Raw genomic sequence first — 19,235 nt, forward strand, 5'->3', positions numbered from 1 at the left:
TTTTTGGGCTCTGTATTTATAACATGAAACCACACGTACGTAATCTTGTACATTATATTGATATTAGTAACCAGTATCTTGGAATGACCATCTAACCAGTAGTCTCATTTTTTACACTTCAACAGCTGAAATCCTATAAATAATTTATAAAGAAATTATTTTATTTTTGACCATGTTATATATCTTATATTTGTAAGTTCAAATCTTTATTTTTTGTCTGATAGAATTTTTCAAGTTGTGTTCCGAGATACACATCGTAATGATCCGTGAAAGGCTGGTAAATGTGGTTGACAACCACATCCTAAATTTTATGGTATTAACTAGCGATTTATTAAAGATTGGCAGAAACACCCGAAGGTTACGGGTGATCCAAGTTCAAACCAACAGTCCCAGTATTAATGGTGAATGAAAATTTTGGTAATGAAAATTTTATGTGTGGGAATGATAAGGATGCTGTTCTTCAAATAATATAAAGTAATAAGTTTATGTTAGTGTAAATAATTCACATAACATAGCTACGGAGAGGCGGTTTGATTCAATACGAATGTTGAGTTCTGCTCCATTTTACCCTTCGCTTTGTTTAGTATTTGTAATCTAACGCTTTGACAGACTTGACTCCTGGAATCAGGAGTCCACATCCGTCTGAAGAGATCTAACTATCATTGTGCATCTGACGAGGCAATGAGAATCTTTTTCCAAATCAATGTTAACCTGGGTGTCTCGGATGTCGAACGCTGCATAGATATCGTTTTGAGCTTATTCGCCACCAAATTCTTTTGGATCACTTGAAACGGATATCGACTCCATATTTCTGGAGTAAAGTCTGCTACAGCATCCGATTAAGGTTTTTTATCTGCAATAAGTGGAAGATAAAATGGAACAGAACTCAAAATTCGAAGTGAGAATTGTTGTAGAAGGCATTTGATGTAGATTTAGGATTTAAAAGGTACTGGATCCGGAGGTTTGATGAGTCATGTAGATTCATTTTCTGTGTCTCAAAAACAGCTTTTTGTTTTTGCGTAAAACATTCCTGATATCCATCTCTAAAATACAACAAATAAATTTATGACAAAGTTTCTTCCACAAATAAACAAGTTTGTACTGTACTATAATTTATGGAACATCCATGAAAAATAAAACAAACATTTTGTGGCGTAACTATGGGTAGGATGAATAGTTCCGACAAGTTATGTGTACACACAATATCCCCAGTAGCTTATCTAACATGCCGGTGTTTCATGTTATTGTACGTTGCGTTATGACGAAATGCTGTTTTTTAGATTTTGCTTACACTTACAGCCTCATTGAATGTGACTCTTTTGCGGGATGATGGATGATCTTTAAGCTCACATCCACACTCATCCAGAGCCGAACAAGGCTTCAGACATCTTTAACTCTCTACCAAAATAGAGTAACACAGAAGTTAACTTCGTAGATCTATGAGCCGCGGTATTCATAAAAAACTGGAACTGACATAGATACTTAATCCCAGTCTCCATAATCCTTCGGACAAATTGTGCTATCAATATTTTGTTTACACGGTTTAGCCGCTCAACGGTATTTGACTGTGGTGTATAAAATGTGTCCAATACTCCATTCACAAGTGGGAACCATATTGTCTGTTAACCATATCAAAACATTAGGGGCATCGAATCTTATCAAGATGGGTGCCCTATATAAATTAGTTACATAGTGCACAGTCGTCGCTTTTAAAGTCGTTTTTTCAGTCCAACGGCGAATTCGTCCTGAAAATTAATATAACGTGCCTATTTCCTGCTTTATAGCGAGGTAAAAGTTCCAGTATATTTGTTGACACCGTGTGCCAGGGCCCTTCTGGAGTTCTAAGGTACACCTTTCCAGCCGAAGGTACATGTTCGGTTTTGTATTGTTGGCTAATATGGTACTTCCTGACGTAATCCTTTACGTCTCTCGTTCGCCCTGGCCAAGTATAATTTTCACGACTAGACAGTCGTCTTTCTAACGTAAATTGTGCATATTTCTTTGGCTTTTCCTGAATCCCTTGGCCTATTATACCATGAAGATGGATCTCTGAACCTTGGGTGAGGCTTACAAGCCTCGGTGACGTTGACTACGTCTTGAGTTCCATGATCCAGCAAGCTATAGACATCCTGCAGTTTCATGCATTTTCATGAGCCTTGCAGGGATATACGGTCTGTGATCTCGACAAAATGACTATCCTTCGAGGTACGAGTAAATTTTGCGTACCGACTAAGCAAAGGCGATACATTCATTTTCCATAGTGAAGAGCTTCCGCTCTTTCCGCTAAACAATGACTACCTCTTTTCCATCCTTCAATTGTGTTAAAGATGTGCATAAGTCTTCATTACAGACATTCAATTGTAGCACAAATTGTTGGTTGAAATCTAGGCAAGACAGAACAGGCTTGGGACTCAGCATTCTTTTTAGATAAAAGCATTTCATCTTATAGGTTTCCGTCCAATTTCAAACAACCTTTTCTTTTAGTAACTTTATAAGCGTAACCGTAGCCTGCGCAATCTATTCAGAAAATCGCCACGCAGTGGGGCAGCCGACCTGAATAGCTTCCATTTAGTACAAATATAAAACTCCATTAAGCGTAACGTAATAAAATAAGGATTTTGGTTGGTTTACTTACCCTTTAACAGTATTAAATCATTATAGAGAGAGATGTATTTTCTCAATTTATATTATTTTTTTCCACAAATATCTTTACTTCATGCTCAGACCTGTAGTTGTAATAATATAATTCAACCTCAGGTAAGTGCTGCATTATGTCAAAGTATGTTATTAAATTTGGTTACCATTTATGTAGAGAAAAAATTACTGAAAAACTAACAATTCATTACAAAATAATTACGTCTTGGTAAGAAAAATAAAGATTTATTTTTAAATAGAGGTGTATTCAGTTGTGATCTTTATGTCTTGTAAAAGCTCATATATTGTGCATTAGTGATTCTTCAAAACATCCTGTCTATATTTGCCCCTCCTATTTCAAATAGCATTTTATAGTAGTTTTGTTTTACAATTAAGAATAGAGGTAGGTTTTAATTTTAGTTTGAACGTGGAAAATTTTGAACATAACAACCTTATCAATGAAAATAAGGTCTTGCTCATATAGTTGTTTATAGATCATTAAATGTATGAATTATATAAGCTAATGTGTATTGTTAGTATGTATATCTATACCGGGTATTCATAAGTTTTGTCCCATCTTCTTAAATTTAAAAAAGGTTCAGGTAAGAATGTTTACTTTATAGAATCTAAAATGAGGCTTTTGAGTGGATTGGGCAGTTCCGTTCCTATCCTAAGAATAAGGGTTGGGGCGAGGTAGTTCAAAGTGTAAATCTCTAAATACGGTATCTCTTCATTTTAAATACCTGCATCAGACGAGAAAAATAACACAGAAATATTAATTGTAAACTACACTAAAGAAAATAATGACCTTCGTGCTTAAAGAAAACTAAAACCCGCATTAAAAATGTTTACGCTTGCATGCAACTTCTTGCTAAATCACTTTATTGCAAGTTTAGGACTTAACTTTCAATCTAAAATGTTAAAGAGGCTGTTAAAAATAAAATAGTCTAGTTATTACGTAAGTAAGTTGAAATTGTCAATGATATGTATCGAGCATTCAGCCAGAGTTTTAATTATTACATGGATATTGCTTGCTCGTTTAAAATTTAATCAAAACCACAAACCGAAAAAAGACTTCATGGTTAACCAAAGGATTTCTCAATTTTCGAGAAAAGCTCAAATTATTTCGTAACATATTTATTAATACTCGAAATTGAAACTTTAAAACTTTTAAGAGTGTACAGTGGTATTTATAGGAAAGTCATTAGAGCTGCTAAAGGCTATGATGTCAGTAAAACCTTAGGTAACTCTGACCATGTTTTCAAAACTGCACGGAAAATTATTAATAAATTTACTCGAGAAAATATTTAAACAAACAATCTAAGCAGATTTCATTCAAAATTAAGAAAAAAATTATTGAAGATCAAGTATTAGTGGTAAATTAATTCAATGAATACTTTGCTTTATTGGATTCATCCTTCAAAATACCCAAATCTAATGGCAGATGCGGCTGTGAATCAATTGTTTTAATGGTTTTGGCCCTGGTGGGTGAGAAGGAGGTTGTGCATGCCATTTAGAGACTAAACTGGAAGAAAGCTGATGAGAGCAACGGAATGTCAGTGTGGCGACTCAAACGCTGTTTCAGGCACAAATTGATACGTCTCTCAAAATTGACCAATTTGTCATTTGAAAGAGGAACTTTCTCATTTTGAAGACAGCTAAAGTCTTTCTAATTTTCAAAAAGAACGACGCTTATTACCAATTCGTAATTCTTTCGGAGTTTAGTAAAATGTTTGAAAAAAATTCTTATGGAAGACTAGTGTCAGATTAATTAACATTCTCCCTGAAAGTAAAAACAAGAAATAAAATCAGTTCAAACTCGCATTTTGGTGTCTGAAGCGTTTAATTATTGGTGATTGGGATCTTGATGAGTCGCTGGGCTTTAAAATGCTAATCTGAAGTAAGTGTGGCGCTAGAGAGTTTACACAATGTAAGTTTGACTGTGTGTGATTTGCGTAGTTTTGGTGATTTGTAATGTTTAAAAATGTCCAAGACTCGTTTATTAAACACTCTTTCAAATAGCAATTGTTTTGAAAATAATCAGCCCTTACAATTTTGGTTTTGAATTTAGTTTCTCCAGTGTACATTCATGCTTGAAATGAAACTTCGTGATAGGATTTTCTACGTCCAATCACAGTCTATGAATTTGGACGTAAGTCATACCCTTAAAAAATTTTCACTGTGTTTAGGATTAATTTAGGATACTTTTCCACCCTGTCAAGGCAATTGCCACCACCAGCTATTTACAGAGTGCCTCTGTTAAACGAAACGTTTCTTAAAACATTGTATATGATATGATTCATAAAAAAAGCGAAGACTTTCCGTCAACTAATTATTGATATTCAACTATTTATTGGTTATGGACACCGTGAGCATAAGAGCTATCGGATAGATTCATCTTATAGTAAATCAATAAATTTATGATTGTTTAACAGTAATTAACATATTGTAGTGACGTTATACTTTACACAATTTACTGTTAATAAAATTGTAAAGGCTTTGAATAAAGCAAATCGATTGTCGTCAGTCAGCTATCGTTGCTTATTTTTGTCCACAGCTAGTTCAGTATTACAAGACAACTGTCAAATGTAGAGTGATAATTTTTGTGAAGTGGTGAATAATGATGTCGCAGAGATTTATAATGTTGAATAATAATTCGGAGTCGAGAGTTTATTGCGGATGATTTTATTTCATGTATAATATGCCAACAAAAACTCCCAAAAAAGTAGTTGGTATGATCATAAGGAGCAGAAAACCAATCCTCAAAGATAGTGTTATGACGGTAAGTTAAAGCGAGTAATTTTGTCAGTGATTTTCCGGTTTAGGTTATTACACATTCACACGTTAAGTATATATTAAAATTAAAGTTCATCATTGTCTGTGAACTTAGTGCTGGATGACAAACAATGCTAAGATAATTTCATTAGGCAGATTTATATAGTAGCAGAAGTAATAAAAGCTTACAATTCTTCAATAAAATTCTAGGAATAATATTACAGTACTTAACATAAGTAAATAATAAACATATTTTTATTCAATTTGTACCTGCATTTTTAACTTAGATAGCCCAATTGTATGATTCATGGAGGTAGAATACAGTAAACTGAAATTTATATGGCATGTGAATCATGTTTTTTCTTATGGATAATATTTACTTAAGCATTATCTAAGACCAATTTTAATAATTTCTCAACTGTTTGAGTGCCGCTGGCATTCACCCAAGTCATATGCATAAAGTACGGGGCTGTTTTTTGTTTTTTCATACTTGCAATCTATTGGAAAAATACAGTTGTAAAATAACTATCCAACACACACTCATAATTTTGTTGTTGTTTTTTCTAATTATTGAAGAATATGAAACATATCCATTAGAAACTAAATATGCTTTTTTTAAATATATAAATTTTAGGTTTTTCTTTTTTTATAAAAAGTTAAGTTTGAGGCTAATTTGAGTGGATATGATACATTTAAGATGGGTATGGTATGATAAGCGGACCCGGTTTTTTATATCGAAATTTGCAAACGATATTACTTAATCATAACCATCGATATAACCAATCGATACTGATTAATTATTTAGAACAATTAACTTAACACGTTCGCTGCTGCAAAACGGACAACCATACACGACGAGTGCTGAGAGCACACTGACTGGGTTTCTAAACAATGGCGCTGTGCAGTAGATCTACGTCATGCGCGCCTGGCACGAGGCAGCCGTGTGCAGTAGATCTACCGCAACCGCATTGAACGTGTTAATCTATATTAACAGCTGTAAGTAAACACTTTCAAATAATACACATGTAATCGTATTATTTTATATATATATATATATAATATACATATATATATATAAAACAATAATAATAATTATTATACATACACGTAGTAATATATAATTACATGTGTGTATAATTACAAAAAGTTTAATAATTATTACATAAAAACCATATGAATTGTGGCTCATAATTATTTATGAGTTTTCCTATTTTCCTATATAAGTTACTGTACTCATATTTTAATTTAAAACGTATGATTGTTATTTAGGGCCATAGATACTTTTATATCAATTGATAGTCTAGGATTCGAGATGCGAATATTAGGTATCGATGATTATATTCTTGGATATAAAAAAACCGGGTCCGCTTATCCCTAAGAGTCCCTATCCTTTAAGAGTTTTTTTTCTTTATTTCATGTGAAAGCCCATGAAATTCTGAATAGATTTAATATATTATAATGTTTTTTTACTGACAATAAAACACATGCAAGGTAACCAAAGATAAAATTTAGGAAAAGTGATTGAAAAAGCTATTCATTTGATCATTATAATTTTTTGAAAATAAATTGTTAAAAATAAAATGAAGAATAACATGCCATTACTTTAATGAATTTTCAGAATACAAAATTACAACATTTGTTTGTATAAAAAAGTTCCACTTCTTATAAAATAAAATGTACATACAATAAATTTTGTTGTATACAGATTTTTTAAGAATTTTACTGTTACACCATGATAAAGGCTAAAAATCCTAAATAAAGTTCATGTATAATATATGAATCTACAATAAAAACAAACAGCATTATGTTTATAAAGAAATACTGCCCGCTACCGACATTTTATAAATTGTACTTCATTTTTCAAAGTTTAGAAATTACATAGTAATAGTTTAGTTTTTACAATACATAAAATAAAACATCAAGATCACACAAATCAATTGATTAGTAAATGTAGACAAATAAGTTACTTACATTTATTTTGTATAGGTGTCAGCAACTTTGTAAAAAATAAAATAATCGTATTTACACTGAAAACTCACATTTACTGCTTGGACAGAACGCAAATCACTACATTAATTAAATAAAATATTGTAAAACACTGTATAAGTAACTATTTTAGTCTGTATATACTCAAATGCATGGTTACCAGCACATAAAGTACAAGTATGGCCGTTACGCAACACAATACTTGTCCGTTATGTCACATTACTGGTCCAAGTTAAAATCATTGCACACCTACTTCGGTATTATCCGGAGCACACTACTTTTAGAAAAGTTTAGCTTATCGGAGACCAAAATAAACTTCATTATATACGTTCTTAGTACTTTTCTTGTTTCATAATGAATAAAAAAATACTCTCTGAGTCATACTTCATGTCGCCATATTGCCTCCTAATAGGCCTAGACGAGTGACCCTTCAAGTAGGACTAGACACATGAAATACCTGTCACTTTTGAATAATTAATTGTTGTTTATTAGTTTTTGTTTTCATTGATTGTCGTAGTGACTTATAAATTTAAAAATAGGTTTAATAAAGTCTGTTCTTTTTAGAACTGTGATTTATTGTAGTCTTCGATAAGGAAAACACTTCCAAAAATAGTCTCCTCCAGATGATACCAAAGTACACAAACAACATATGTTTCACAGATAAAAAAAGTAAAGAAATCAATATAAAACTGGTATTTATCGATAGTTTGGAACCTATTGAATATAGCTATCAGGTTATCTAGCCGAAAAAAACCTTGTACTATATATAATATTATCTAAATACAAAACGTCAAAATTAGCGACGCCGGAAATTAACGCATTTTTCCTACCATTAAAATTAACGATACTGCGGCACTCAGAAGGTTAAAATAGTATAAAGGCCTGGGAAGTCGGAATTTTTAGAAACACCAGGTAGCACTTTTAAAAGATGCCAAAACTCAGAGAAAATAGATAAACAAAATAAAAAGTCTGTAATTTAAAAACCAAATTTGATTTTTTTACCCTTTATAAGGTTGGTATGATTAAAATAAAAAAACTTGTTCAGTTCAAAAAGAAAATTAAGCTACTAATGTGAAAAAGTGCAGTTGTTTTTGAAGATATGTAGTCTATGAATCCCTGGTCACATCAAGAGAATTATGTACTACAGTATAAATTTAGGTGTATAATTTATGCCTTTTTCTTAGTAGTTATATACTCGTTGCTCAAAAAGATTGTCTGTTTGGTTATGTCAAAGAAATAATTTTATTAAAAAAAAGTACATAATGTAAATATGTTGAACCTTTGAAAATCTCATTTCACAATTAAAAAACTATATGTCTTTTACTGTGCTGGCATACAAGAACTCTGTCCATGAAATTGATCATGAAGATTAGGCAGAACAAGCTGTTACAATAAAATGGAGACCAATACCATCTCTAATGCAGGACGTACCATCAATCAACAGATTATTGGATGTTTTTAATTGTGTAAAAAAGTTCATTGAGGGTAAGAAAGCCTCACCAACTTATCATTAAAAAATATAGATCAAACCAAAGATGCCTTCAACAGTTTGTGAATGAGAAAATTTGTCCCTAAATCCATTAGATCCATTTCTATAATCAGATCTAGAAAATATTTGTCAGACTAAATAAAAAGCCTACCCATCATTAATACTATACGTTTAATAGTACTTTGGTATTATCTGGAGGCCACTATTTTTTTAACAGTATTTTGTACCAGAGATCTGAAAAAAAACTACATTACTAGAAAAAACATACCTTATTTGACTTACTGCGAAAGTTGCATGCCATTATGATGATCAGTTGAACTTGTTTTTTGCCTACTGAAAGGAAGCGATGTTGGTATGGATTCCACTCTGCTCCCATCTAATATAATTTATTATGTTATACCTTTTTGTGTATTATAAAAATAAGAATTATTTTGAGGTGTTTTTCCTTTTTTTTTGCCAGAAGTGTGGAATGGAGCCAAAGGCACTACCCAAGTCCACACGGATAGCCAGGGGCATTTCTGATCGATACTTTCCTAACCTCAGATCATGTGCCAAATTGTCCATCTCACACTTCTTGCAAAAAAAGAAATACCCCAAGCTCAGATCATGTGAGTGCTCGTAAAGGTTATTTTTAACTTTGGAACTACTAGTAAAATATTTATGACAACCTAATTAAATCTAAATCTACTTATATCGCTTGATCTCTAAAAGTAGATATAGACAGAGTTGCCTACTTCTTGTCGATTTGACTTCCTTTTAGGAGACAGAAAACGAGAACTGATCGTCCTAATGGCATTTAAGTTTCACAATAAGTCAAATAAAGTATGTTCTTTCTAATAATGTAGTTTTTTTAGGTCCCCGGGTATGAAAAAACTGATAAAAAAAAGTGGCCTTCGGTTAATACCAAAGTACTCTTTTAACACCTAACACCTTCTTTGAAAATACCTAAAAGATTTGATAAAACATAAAGCTTTTAAAAACGAACGTGCAAAGAAGAGAATGAATGAGTTTAAGTATGAAATTGCAGTAAAGGTTGCACTTGATTTCCAAAAAAATCAACCCAATGTTATTTTGAAACATTTTTACCACATCTGATGATAAATTCTATCATGCAATTTCTTCCATACTTCAACAAAATATTGTTCTTTACACATTTATTCAATTATTAAAAAAATAATATTATGTCATAAATAATATTTTAAATTCCAATTAAAAAAAGCATATCTTATTAATTTGTATTATTATTTGCAGTTAATCCTAAAATCCTGGATGTTGTGACCATTTAAACTTAATTTGTTTGTGTGACATAATTTAATATAAAAGTGGACCATTCTGCATCAATCACTTTAAAGAAGCTTATAGCATTAGAAGTCTTAATACATAAACATAGATCATCTTCAAATGAAACAAAAATTTGCTGTATCAGGAGGAACAATACTTGGCAGATTGTTAATGTACATTACAAACAGGGCGGGCCCCAGAATTGACCCGTGATTAAAAATTATTGTGAAGAACTCTCTATTAACATCTACTGACTGATGTATCCCCTCTATTTTTGAAAAACAACAACCATGTTGTTTAAAAAGAAATATGACAATTTATCCACCGAGGCAGTATGGGTTACAGTTACAGTGTCAAAAGCCTTGGACATGTAAAGGATCTAAAGAACAAATTTTCTTGTTTTCATCAGATATCTGTCATTAAGGAATACACTGCCTCTGTTATACTACGTTTGGGTCTAAAATCAAACTGAGATCAAGTCAGTAATTTATTAGTTTCTAAGAAGTGCATAATTTGAGAGTGTACCAGATATTCTAAGGCTTTTGACACTACAGTTACTTCTATTCCCCACTTCTATTTTGCCAGTACAATGTGGTCATTAATAATACTAGGTGGAATATCATTACTTTGTTTTGCATGCAATCAATGAAATAGTATTTTAAATTATTTAATTATTTAAAGAAAAGTTTCTCTCTACAGCCATAGGTTTACTGTTAATTTTAGTTGATTGTTTTATTATGTTCCACATAGCCTTAATTCCATTGTCAATATAGTTACAATCAGAAGTTAGTTTAACTCTTTTTATTTCCATTCTATATTGTATTTTAGATACCTGTATGTTTCTTTCAGTAGGTTTGTCTGAGAATTAGTAAATTTTAGAAAATGATACCAATTAATTAATATTAGCCTTATATCACTTAACTGCAACTGACTTTAGAGGGATACAACCATTTAGCCCATAGAAAAAAAAGTGTTAGAATAATTTAAACTTACAGTTTAAATTATTGTTACAATTAATTATAAACAATTCACCAATTTATTTGGATAATGCAATAATCTAATAAATAGTAGTCATTAGTCATATTTATTTTTACTTATTGTTAAGCATCCCATTATATCATAATTTTATGACATGATTTGTCATGAAACTTAAAAAACTAAACTACATTTATTCTAGTTATATTTTAAGCTCTATGAAAAGTACTATTTCTACATGGTGATCATATAGATAAGGTAAATATTACAGTGTTATTGTTCCTGAGTTAATATTAATTAATGTGGCAGTCTCATTGTGAAGTATACCAGAATAATAAAATATGATCTCAGAAAAATAAAGTCGTATAATATTTTCAAGCCTTTTATTATCTTTCCATTTTTATCTCCACCAAAATCAGTGCGGCTGATGATCGATTTCTTTCTTAGGGGAAAGTCAGAGATTGATGTAAAAAACCTGTTCTGTGTGCTTAGTCAATGCTAATCGGCTCTAGGCTCCCGGACTAGATTTAGATACTCAAATACCTTGAAGAATCATACTGTTGCAGTTTACATATCTTGCCCATTTCTTGTACCATTGTTTTAGGTAGGCTGAGTCTAAGAAGAGTGGATCTTCTATTTGGAAAAACAATAATAAATATCTGAACTACATTTGACAAAAATAATGTACATACTAAAATATTCCATAAAATAAGAAAAATGTATTAAATGGGTTTTAAAATTTTTTAATGTTATAAGATATAATTCACATCAGGTAACTTAAATAGTAAGAAATTACAATATTTCTCACAACTTTCCCACATGAAAAATGTTACTTTATTGTTGTGACTATCAGTTTTAGTAGTTGTAATGTATTGAGCAATTAACTGCTTTTCTTTTGAAAAGTAACCCTATTTTATCAGGCAGATTTGATAACATTCACTGACTGCGATAAGAACAAATTGATAAAGTGAGCAGTTTTACAAAGCTTACTCATAATTAAACATTTATCATAATATCAGATATTTTCCTGTAGCTGAGATTCAAAAACAATTCATCATATCAAAATATCGATATAAAAAAATTGTATGCATACTTAAACCCGATTTATTGTAATTAACTTATTTTTTGTATTTTTTATTTTTCAAATAAAATGGCTTTTAAAATTTACTTTTGTCTGTTTTGTGTCCTCAGTACAAAATAAAGAAAAAATTCATGTTAACACTACTTCATAAATCTATGATAAACTTTAAGAACTGCTTCGACACTTTTGTTGAAGAGTGTATGTTTGTTTTTTCAGTTACTCCAGATGATTTCTTTATTAGAACATTTTAACATATTTGGAGAATATTAATTCATGAATATGCAAACAGTAACAATAGTAGTTGCAGTACATTTCATGCAATATTGATTGCTGTTTCAGAGCTCTGGAATTGGTGAACCAAGTGTCTACCATGCTCTTATTGTCATCTTCTTGGAATTTTTTGCCTGGGGTCTCCTGACCATGCCAATTATTGCTGTAAGTATAGTGATCATAAGCTTAACTGTATATCTTTAGTACTGTGTTTACAGTTAAATAATTAGATAATGCACTCATATCACAGTTGCTTTGTATGGACTGTAATCATGTAATTGTCTTATTTTTATACACCTGTTTACATTTAGTTGAATATTTGAAACAAGAAGTAAGTAGTAAGTTAAATACAACATTAACAACAAGAAATGTATTTGCATTTTATAAAACTAATATTATTTTCAATTTTTGTTAGAGATTATTAAAGTTCATGCCAGATTATAACATAAGATATTTTCTGGTGTGACAAGTATCAATATTATACACAATTATATGTAGACTAAAGATCAACATATTATTATAGTAGTACTATATTTTGCTTTCACTTTGAATGATACTTTAACATAATAAAAACATAAAAAAATAAAAGAAGTTAAGTTAGTTAATATATAATTGTATTTGTTCATTTATAATTATAATACAGGTTGCTCATAAATTACTGTTTTAATATTTTCTGAATGAATATGGACAGAGAAATAATATTATACACATCATTACTACATCTAAAATGTACTTTTTTAAGTAAATGTTTTAAAAGATTAGATCAACCTTTTTAAGTACTATTTTATGGTATTTATCTCTGCTAGACAAACTTTTTAAAATTATTTTCATCTTGACCGTTTAATATTTTTGTCTAATTCTATGTAGACCATTCTCCATTGGGTTTGAAGAGTCATTGACTACCCTAATAAAATATTTCTTAGATCCAGTTTGCATTTACAAAGTTCAACTTTTCAAACCTGAGAAAAGAATATAAGCTGTCTGCAATTTTACCTACATTATACATTTTTGAAACTGTAAGCCAAAAACACTCGCCATTTTTTATAAGGTTTTTTTAAGCCCTTAAATATGATGGTTTACTCGACCTTCTCCTGATATGACAGAAAAGTGAAAGTTACTTCCAAAAGTAGATTTTCAGGTTTAGTAAGGATGTACCAAGTGTTATTGATTTATTTTTAATCATTCAGAAAATATTAAGCTGGTGCAGGACTCTATGAACACCCTGTGTATATATCTTTATACATAAAAATCTTGTATCACAATGTTTTCTGCACACATAGTTTTCATTTGGAATTTATGGACTTTTTTAAAAGTATTGTTAAATTTACCTTTGATCCTAATTATGTAGAAACCCAATGAATGTAAAGATCTTTGGTTTGTACCAAAATTTCTAAGTTTTCATAGTATTCTTGAAAAGATATCACAAAGGGGGATTACAATGTGAACATTTTTAGTCGTGAAACCGACCTCCTGAGGACAATTTTCAAACATTTTGAAAATGTCAAATAGTAGTTTCTATTTGTCCAAGAACTCCTTGAGTTTCATTTCTCTAACTTAAGCTGTTCAAACATTATTAGCAAATGCAGAATTTTGATTACCCTGTTAAAAGTTTACTTTAAGATAAAAATCACTTTCAAGAATCACTTTTTAATGTCAGACTATTATATCCCTAAAAACTCATTTTATTACTGGTTGCTATTACTGTTTTTTTTACTATATTATCAATTCATATAACTCTGCAATATCAAAGTTTTTGTAATCCGCATCATGTTTGTTTATAGTTAAATTCTTGAAAACAATGATGAAATTGACAAGAGAACAAAGAGGTACAGAAATTTAGCATAAAAATTAATAGTCAGTTGTTACAATTATGTTATTACGGGAAACTATACAGGGTGTTCTGAAAAAAGGTGCCCATAAGTCAGGGCGTGATTCCTCACATCAAAATAAGAAAAAAAAGGTCTAATTAACATAGGTCCGAAAATGCTTAGTTACCAAGTTATACAGGGTGAAAGATTTCGTCTGAATTTCAGTTCCCCTGCTGCAACGAAGCCCTACGGGTTATTTGTTGGCTGTTAATTAAGATGTACAATTTAGCGTACTTTATGTAAAATGAACTGAAAAATTGAATAAAACCATTTCCAGACCTGTAGCTACAGTAATTTTTAAGATATGTGACGAAATACGCCGAAACTTGGTCCCGAAAAACAAGTTACATTTAGGTTTGAAGCAGATTTACTATGTTAAATGTACAATAAACACAAAATATTTTTTTCACGGTACTTGTAGAAAATTTAATTTCGAAGAGAAAGATGTAAAATAAGGTCTATAATAGACAAACGCAAACTTTAAAAAATAATCCTTAATTACATACAAAACGCATGAAAAAATAGACAAAATCTGTTAAGCTCTCTACAAATGTAATATTGAAATTAAAACAGCTGTTTTATTAAAATATTTGATTTGAGAAACAAAATAATTTCTATTTAAAACATATGTTTTAACAATGTAACATTGTTTTATAATAATTTAGATAAACATTACAAGCAGCTATTTTTCCATTGCTCATTAAGTGCGTGTGTTGATCTGTACTTTAATACAAGTTAGTGCGAGTGCCGTTGAAGTTAATTTTTGATAGCTAATAATATCTTATTCATCATGGCAGGTAAATATGAATATTATGTACACTAATTGTGAAATGGCAGACATGCATTTAATGTACGGTCTTGCACATTGCAACAGTCGTCAGGCTAGACGACTCTATCAGGAACATTTTCCTCATAGACAGTTACCGACTCATAAAATGTTTTCTTCCATTCATAGAAGGCTAAGCGAGACGGGAACCTTTAAATCTGGAAAAGTTGGTAGATCAGGACGGCCACGTACAAACGTGTACAGCTGAATTGGAGGAGGGCGTGTTGGACGAAATAGAGAATCATCCTGGAAGAAGTACTAGAGAACTAGCCTTGGATTTCGGTGTTAGTAATTCAATTGTCTGGAAGATTTTACACGAGCAGCAGTTGCATTCTTATCACTATCAAAGGGTCCAGGCTTCTTTTTGCCTCGAGATTACTTTCCTCGTGTTCAGCTATGCCAATGGCTTATCCAAAGGTGCAGAAATCCACATTTTTTAAATTACATTATCTTTACTGATGAAGCAAAATTTTCAAGAATGGCTATTCTTAACACCCACAATACTCACATGTGGGCAATTGAAAATCCACGTGCTATTTCAGAGAACCGTCACCAATATCAGTTTTCTATAAACGTATGGGCTGCTATTCTGGGTGATAAAATTTTTTATTAGTTTTTTACCTGATACGCTCAATGGTGAAAATTATTTACATTTCTTGACGACTAATCTGAATGAGTTACTCGAAGATGTGCCACTATACACACGCAACAACATGTGGTTCATGCAGGATGGAGCTCCAGCTCATTACACATTACAAGTAAGAGAATTTTTAAATGAAGCATATCCAAACAGATGGATTGGTCAAGGAGCCCCAGTAGCATGGCCTGCAAGGTCACCTGACCTCAATCCTCTAGACTTTTTCTTATGAGGACATTTAAAGACGCTTGTCTACGACTCGCCTGTGGATACCATAGAAGAGTTGCGAATAAGGATTGTTAACGGGATTCAAAGGATACGTGAGACACCTGGGATCTTCGAAAAGAGTTCGGCGGCAGTCTATGAGAAGAACGGCATAGATGCTTGTATTTTGAATGAGGGGAAACATTTTGAACATCTACTGTGACGTGGTTAGTTTTTTAGGACAAGTGTAACTTTTTTGTTGAATGATAATTCAGATAAACTTTTTTTATGTATGATAATGTATGATTGTTAAAAATATTTACTTGATAAAAAATAATTAGTAACTCATTAATTTGTTTTAATAAAACAGCTGTTTTAATTTCAATATTACATTTGTAGAGAGCTTAACAGATTTTGTCTATTTTTCATGCGTTTTGTATGTAAATTAAGGATTTTTTTTAAAGTTTGCGTTTGTCTATTATAGACTTATTTTACATCTTTCTCTTCGAAATTAAATTTTCTACAAGTACCGTGAAAAAATATGTTGTGTTTATTGTACATTTAACATAGTAAATCTGCTTCAAACCTAAATGTAACTTGTTTTTCGGGACCAAAAGTTTTCGCGTATTTCGTCACATATCTTAAAAATTACTGTAGCCACAGGTATGGAAAACGGTTTTATTCAATTTTTCAGTTCATTTTACATAAAGTACGCTAAATTGTACATCTTAATTAACAGCCAACAAATACCCGTAGGGCTTCGTTGCAGCAGGGGAACTGAAATTCAGACGAAATCTTTCACCCTGTATAACTTGGTAACTAAGCATTTTCGGGACTATGTTAATTAGACCTTTTTTTCTTATTTTGATGTGAGGAATCACGCCCTGACTTATGGGCACCTTTTTTCAGAACACCCTGTATAATAAAAAAAGAATAAACTGACTATTATTTCAATGAAAAATATTTGTGGATTAGATAAAAAAACTATTAAGGTGTTAATGAATAAAAAGATTTTTTAAATCTGTCAACATTTTATATATTACTTTAAAATAAAAGAAATGTCATAAAACAATGCAAAAATAAACATTGGCTCACAGGATGAGAAAGAAATCAGTTTTTGGCTAGCAGCAATCTCATAACTGTATAATATAAATATCTTTATCATCAGTGGTAAAGTTAGTTTTCAGTCCATAACACCTGTGTCTTTAATTACATATCAAGTTATTGGCTTTAAAATGTTAGAATCACAATCACATCTTTTAATGTACAAGTAAATTAAAACATTTATCTTACATTTACAGATTTGAATGTAGAAAGACAACAAATAATTTCGAAAGAGCTGTTGAAAGTTACTGAAAACAGCTGTCAGAACTCATTTCAACCAGACTTGACAAACAGCTCTGCGTCAATGTGATATGTCATTTCTTGCTGCTAATGTATCAAATGGTATAAAGAGACAATCTCACACCTTATCCTCAATTGTTCCTTCACACTTTGGTTATCTCTGTCAATACAATTCACATACAAAGTAAAAAGACTAGTGCTTTAAATCAATCAATAATAGCATAGTAAAGTTTAATGTTTCAATAATGCTGTGTTATTGTGGTATAAATGTAAAATAAACCGGGTAATTTTTGTGTGTAAATGTAAAATACAATCACACTATAAGCCTAATTAAATTCAAACAGCTGAAAAATGTGTTAAATATTCTTAAAACTATCTTATTCATTTAATGATAAGAGATTTTAAGATTTTCAATATCCCCAATAAACCTAAAAACACTATTTATAGTAAAAATTTGCAAAATTGTATTTAATACATTTATTTTAATCATTATAGTAATAGAATAAAAATTATTATCTATAATAGTAAACTTGATATCTTTTGAAGTGAGAAAGCGTTTTTATCACCACATGTATTAACTTTGTGTATCGTGACACTGAGAATGTATGAGATAAGACTATTGTTTCCTTGCCATAAATAGTAGTTTTGCAGCATACCTTGTTTAACATAGTTAAAACCCATTAAAAATTTGCACATGATTTGGGCCGCTAGATTTGTTCTTGTTCTTCATTTAAAAATTATATAGATATCAGAAATTTCACTGAAAATAATATTGAGAAACAATTATTTTAAGGTATTCTCTTTTATTTTTAAATTTGTATATTACCTTACAATTACTCATAACCCCTCCCCCTCTCATTCAGATGTTAATATGTATTTGTATATTGTTTTTACATATAAAGCAGACTTGTCAATATGATAATAATCATATTTTTTCGGATTCCAACCAACATTGATGTAGTAGTTATGCTCACACGGAAAAGTGTTGTAAATAGTATTTTCAGTAGCCATTTTAGCTATTTAAAAAGTTGAACAATCTCTTTAGGGACAGCTATTATTATTAAAATTAAATTTGTAATGGTCAGAATATGTATATGTTATTTTTTCAACGATTTTTTGTCCTGTGGTGGTTCAGTAAACTTATGTATTCAGTACAATTAAATATAATTTATGAAAACATATAAATTACACCTTATCAGTATCTTTTCAACACATTGATCATTATTTTTATATATGAATATGATTAAAAGCTTAAAGTATAAATTTTTATTGTTGTCTGAAGAAGCACAGAAATTATATGAACCTCTGATATTGAATGATGTTTTTGACTTACCAATAGGTCTATAAAAATCCAAACACGTAACTGTTTTCTTGTCTGTTTTCATGTAATCCATATACAAACATCATAAGCTGATTCATCATTTATGTAAAGTAGGGGGTTTATAGTGGGTAGTCCGCAAGGGAGTCCCACACTCCATGTGGAAATGCATTCCCCCTACGTAAAAAAAAGCTGATTCATCACAAAATCTCCAAAACTATAGGATGGATTGTAGGAACTAAGTTGTTTAGTATAAAATGTTTTCATTTGAAAAGTGTTTGTAATTAAAGAGTTTTACAATACTACAGCTTATTTTTTTAACCCTGTTAAAAATAATTAAAAAAGGTTAAAACATTTAGAATTATTGTATATCTATTAAAAAGTAAATAAAAATTTTTTAATCGTAAAGATATTACAGCACATAACTATATTAAGACACTAAATTTTAGAAACAAGCATAAATTTTACTACATATCTTAAATTTGTCCAAGCATGTAATATTAGAGTATGTGGTGCTTTGTACACCATGCGCCCTGTTGTGTAACAT

At 30.7% G+C, this 19,235-nt stretch overlaps 1 protein-coding gene across 1 annotated transcript in view; it reads left to right on the forward strand.

Annotated features, from left to right (window-relative positions):
- Positions 1 to 5,171: 5,171 nt before the first annotated feature.
- LOC124368336 (hippocampus abundant transcript 1 protein) overlaps positions 5,172 to 19,235 on the forward strand; it is a 92,644-nt gene continuing 78,580 nt past the window's right edge. The window contains exons 1-2 of the mRNA XM_046825614.1: positions 5,172 to 5,416; positions 12,561 to 12,656. Coding sequence (XP_046681570.1) covers positions 5,327 to 5,416; positions 12,561 to 12,656 — 186 coding nt within the window. The 5' untranslated portion in view covers positions 5,172 to 5,326. The remainder of the gene's footprint in view (positions 5,417 to 12,560; positions 12,657 to 19,235) is intronic.

This window comes from Homalodisca vitripennis, chromosome 1 (genome assembly GCF_021130785.1).
Source record: "Homalodisca vitripennis isolate AUS2020 chromosome 1, UT_GWSS_2.1, whole genome shotgun sequence".
Lineage (NCBI taxonomy): Eukaryota > Metazoa > Arthropoda > Insecta > Hemiptera > Cicadellidae > Homalodisca > Homalodisca vitripennis.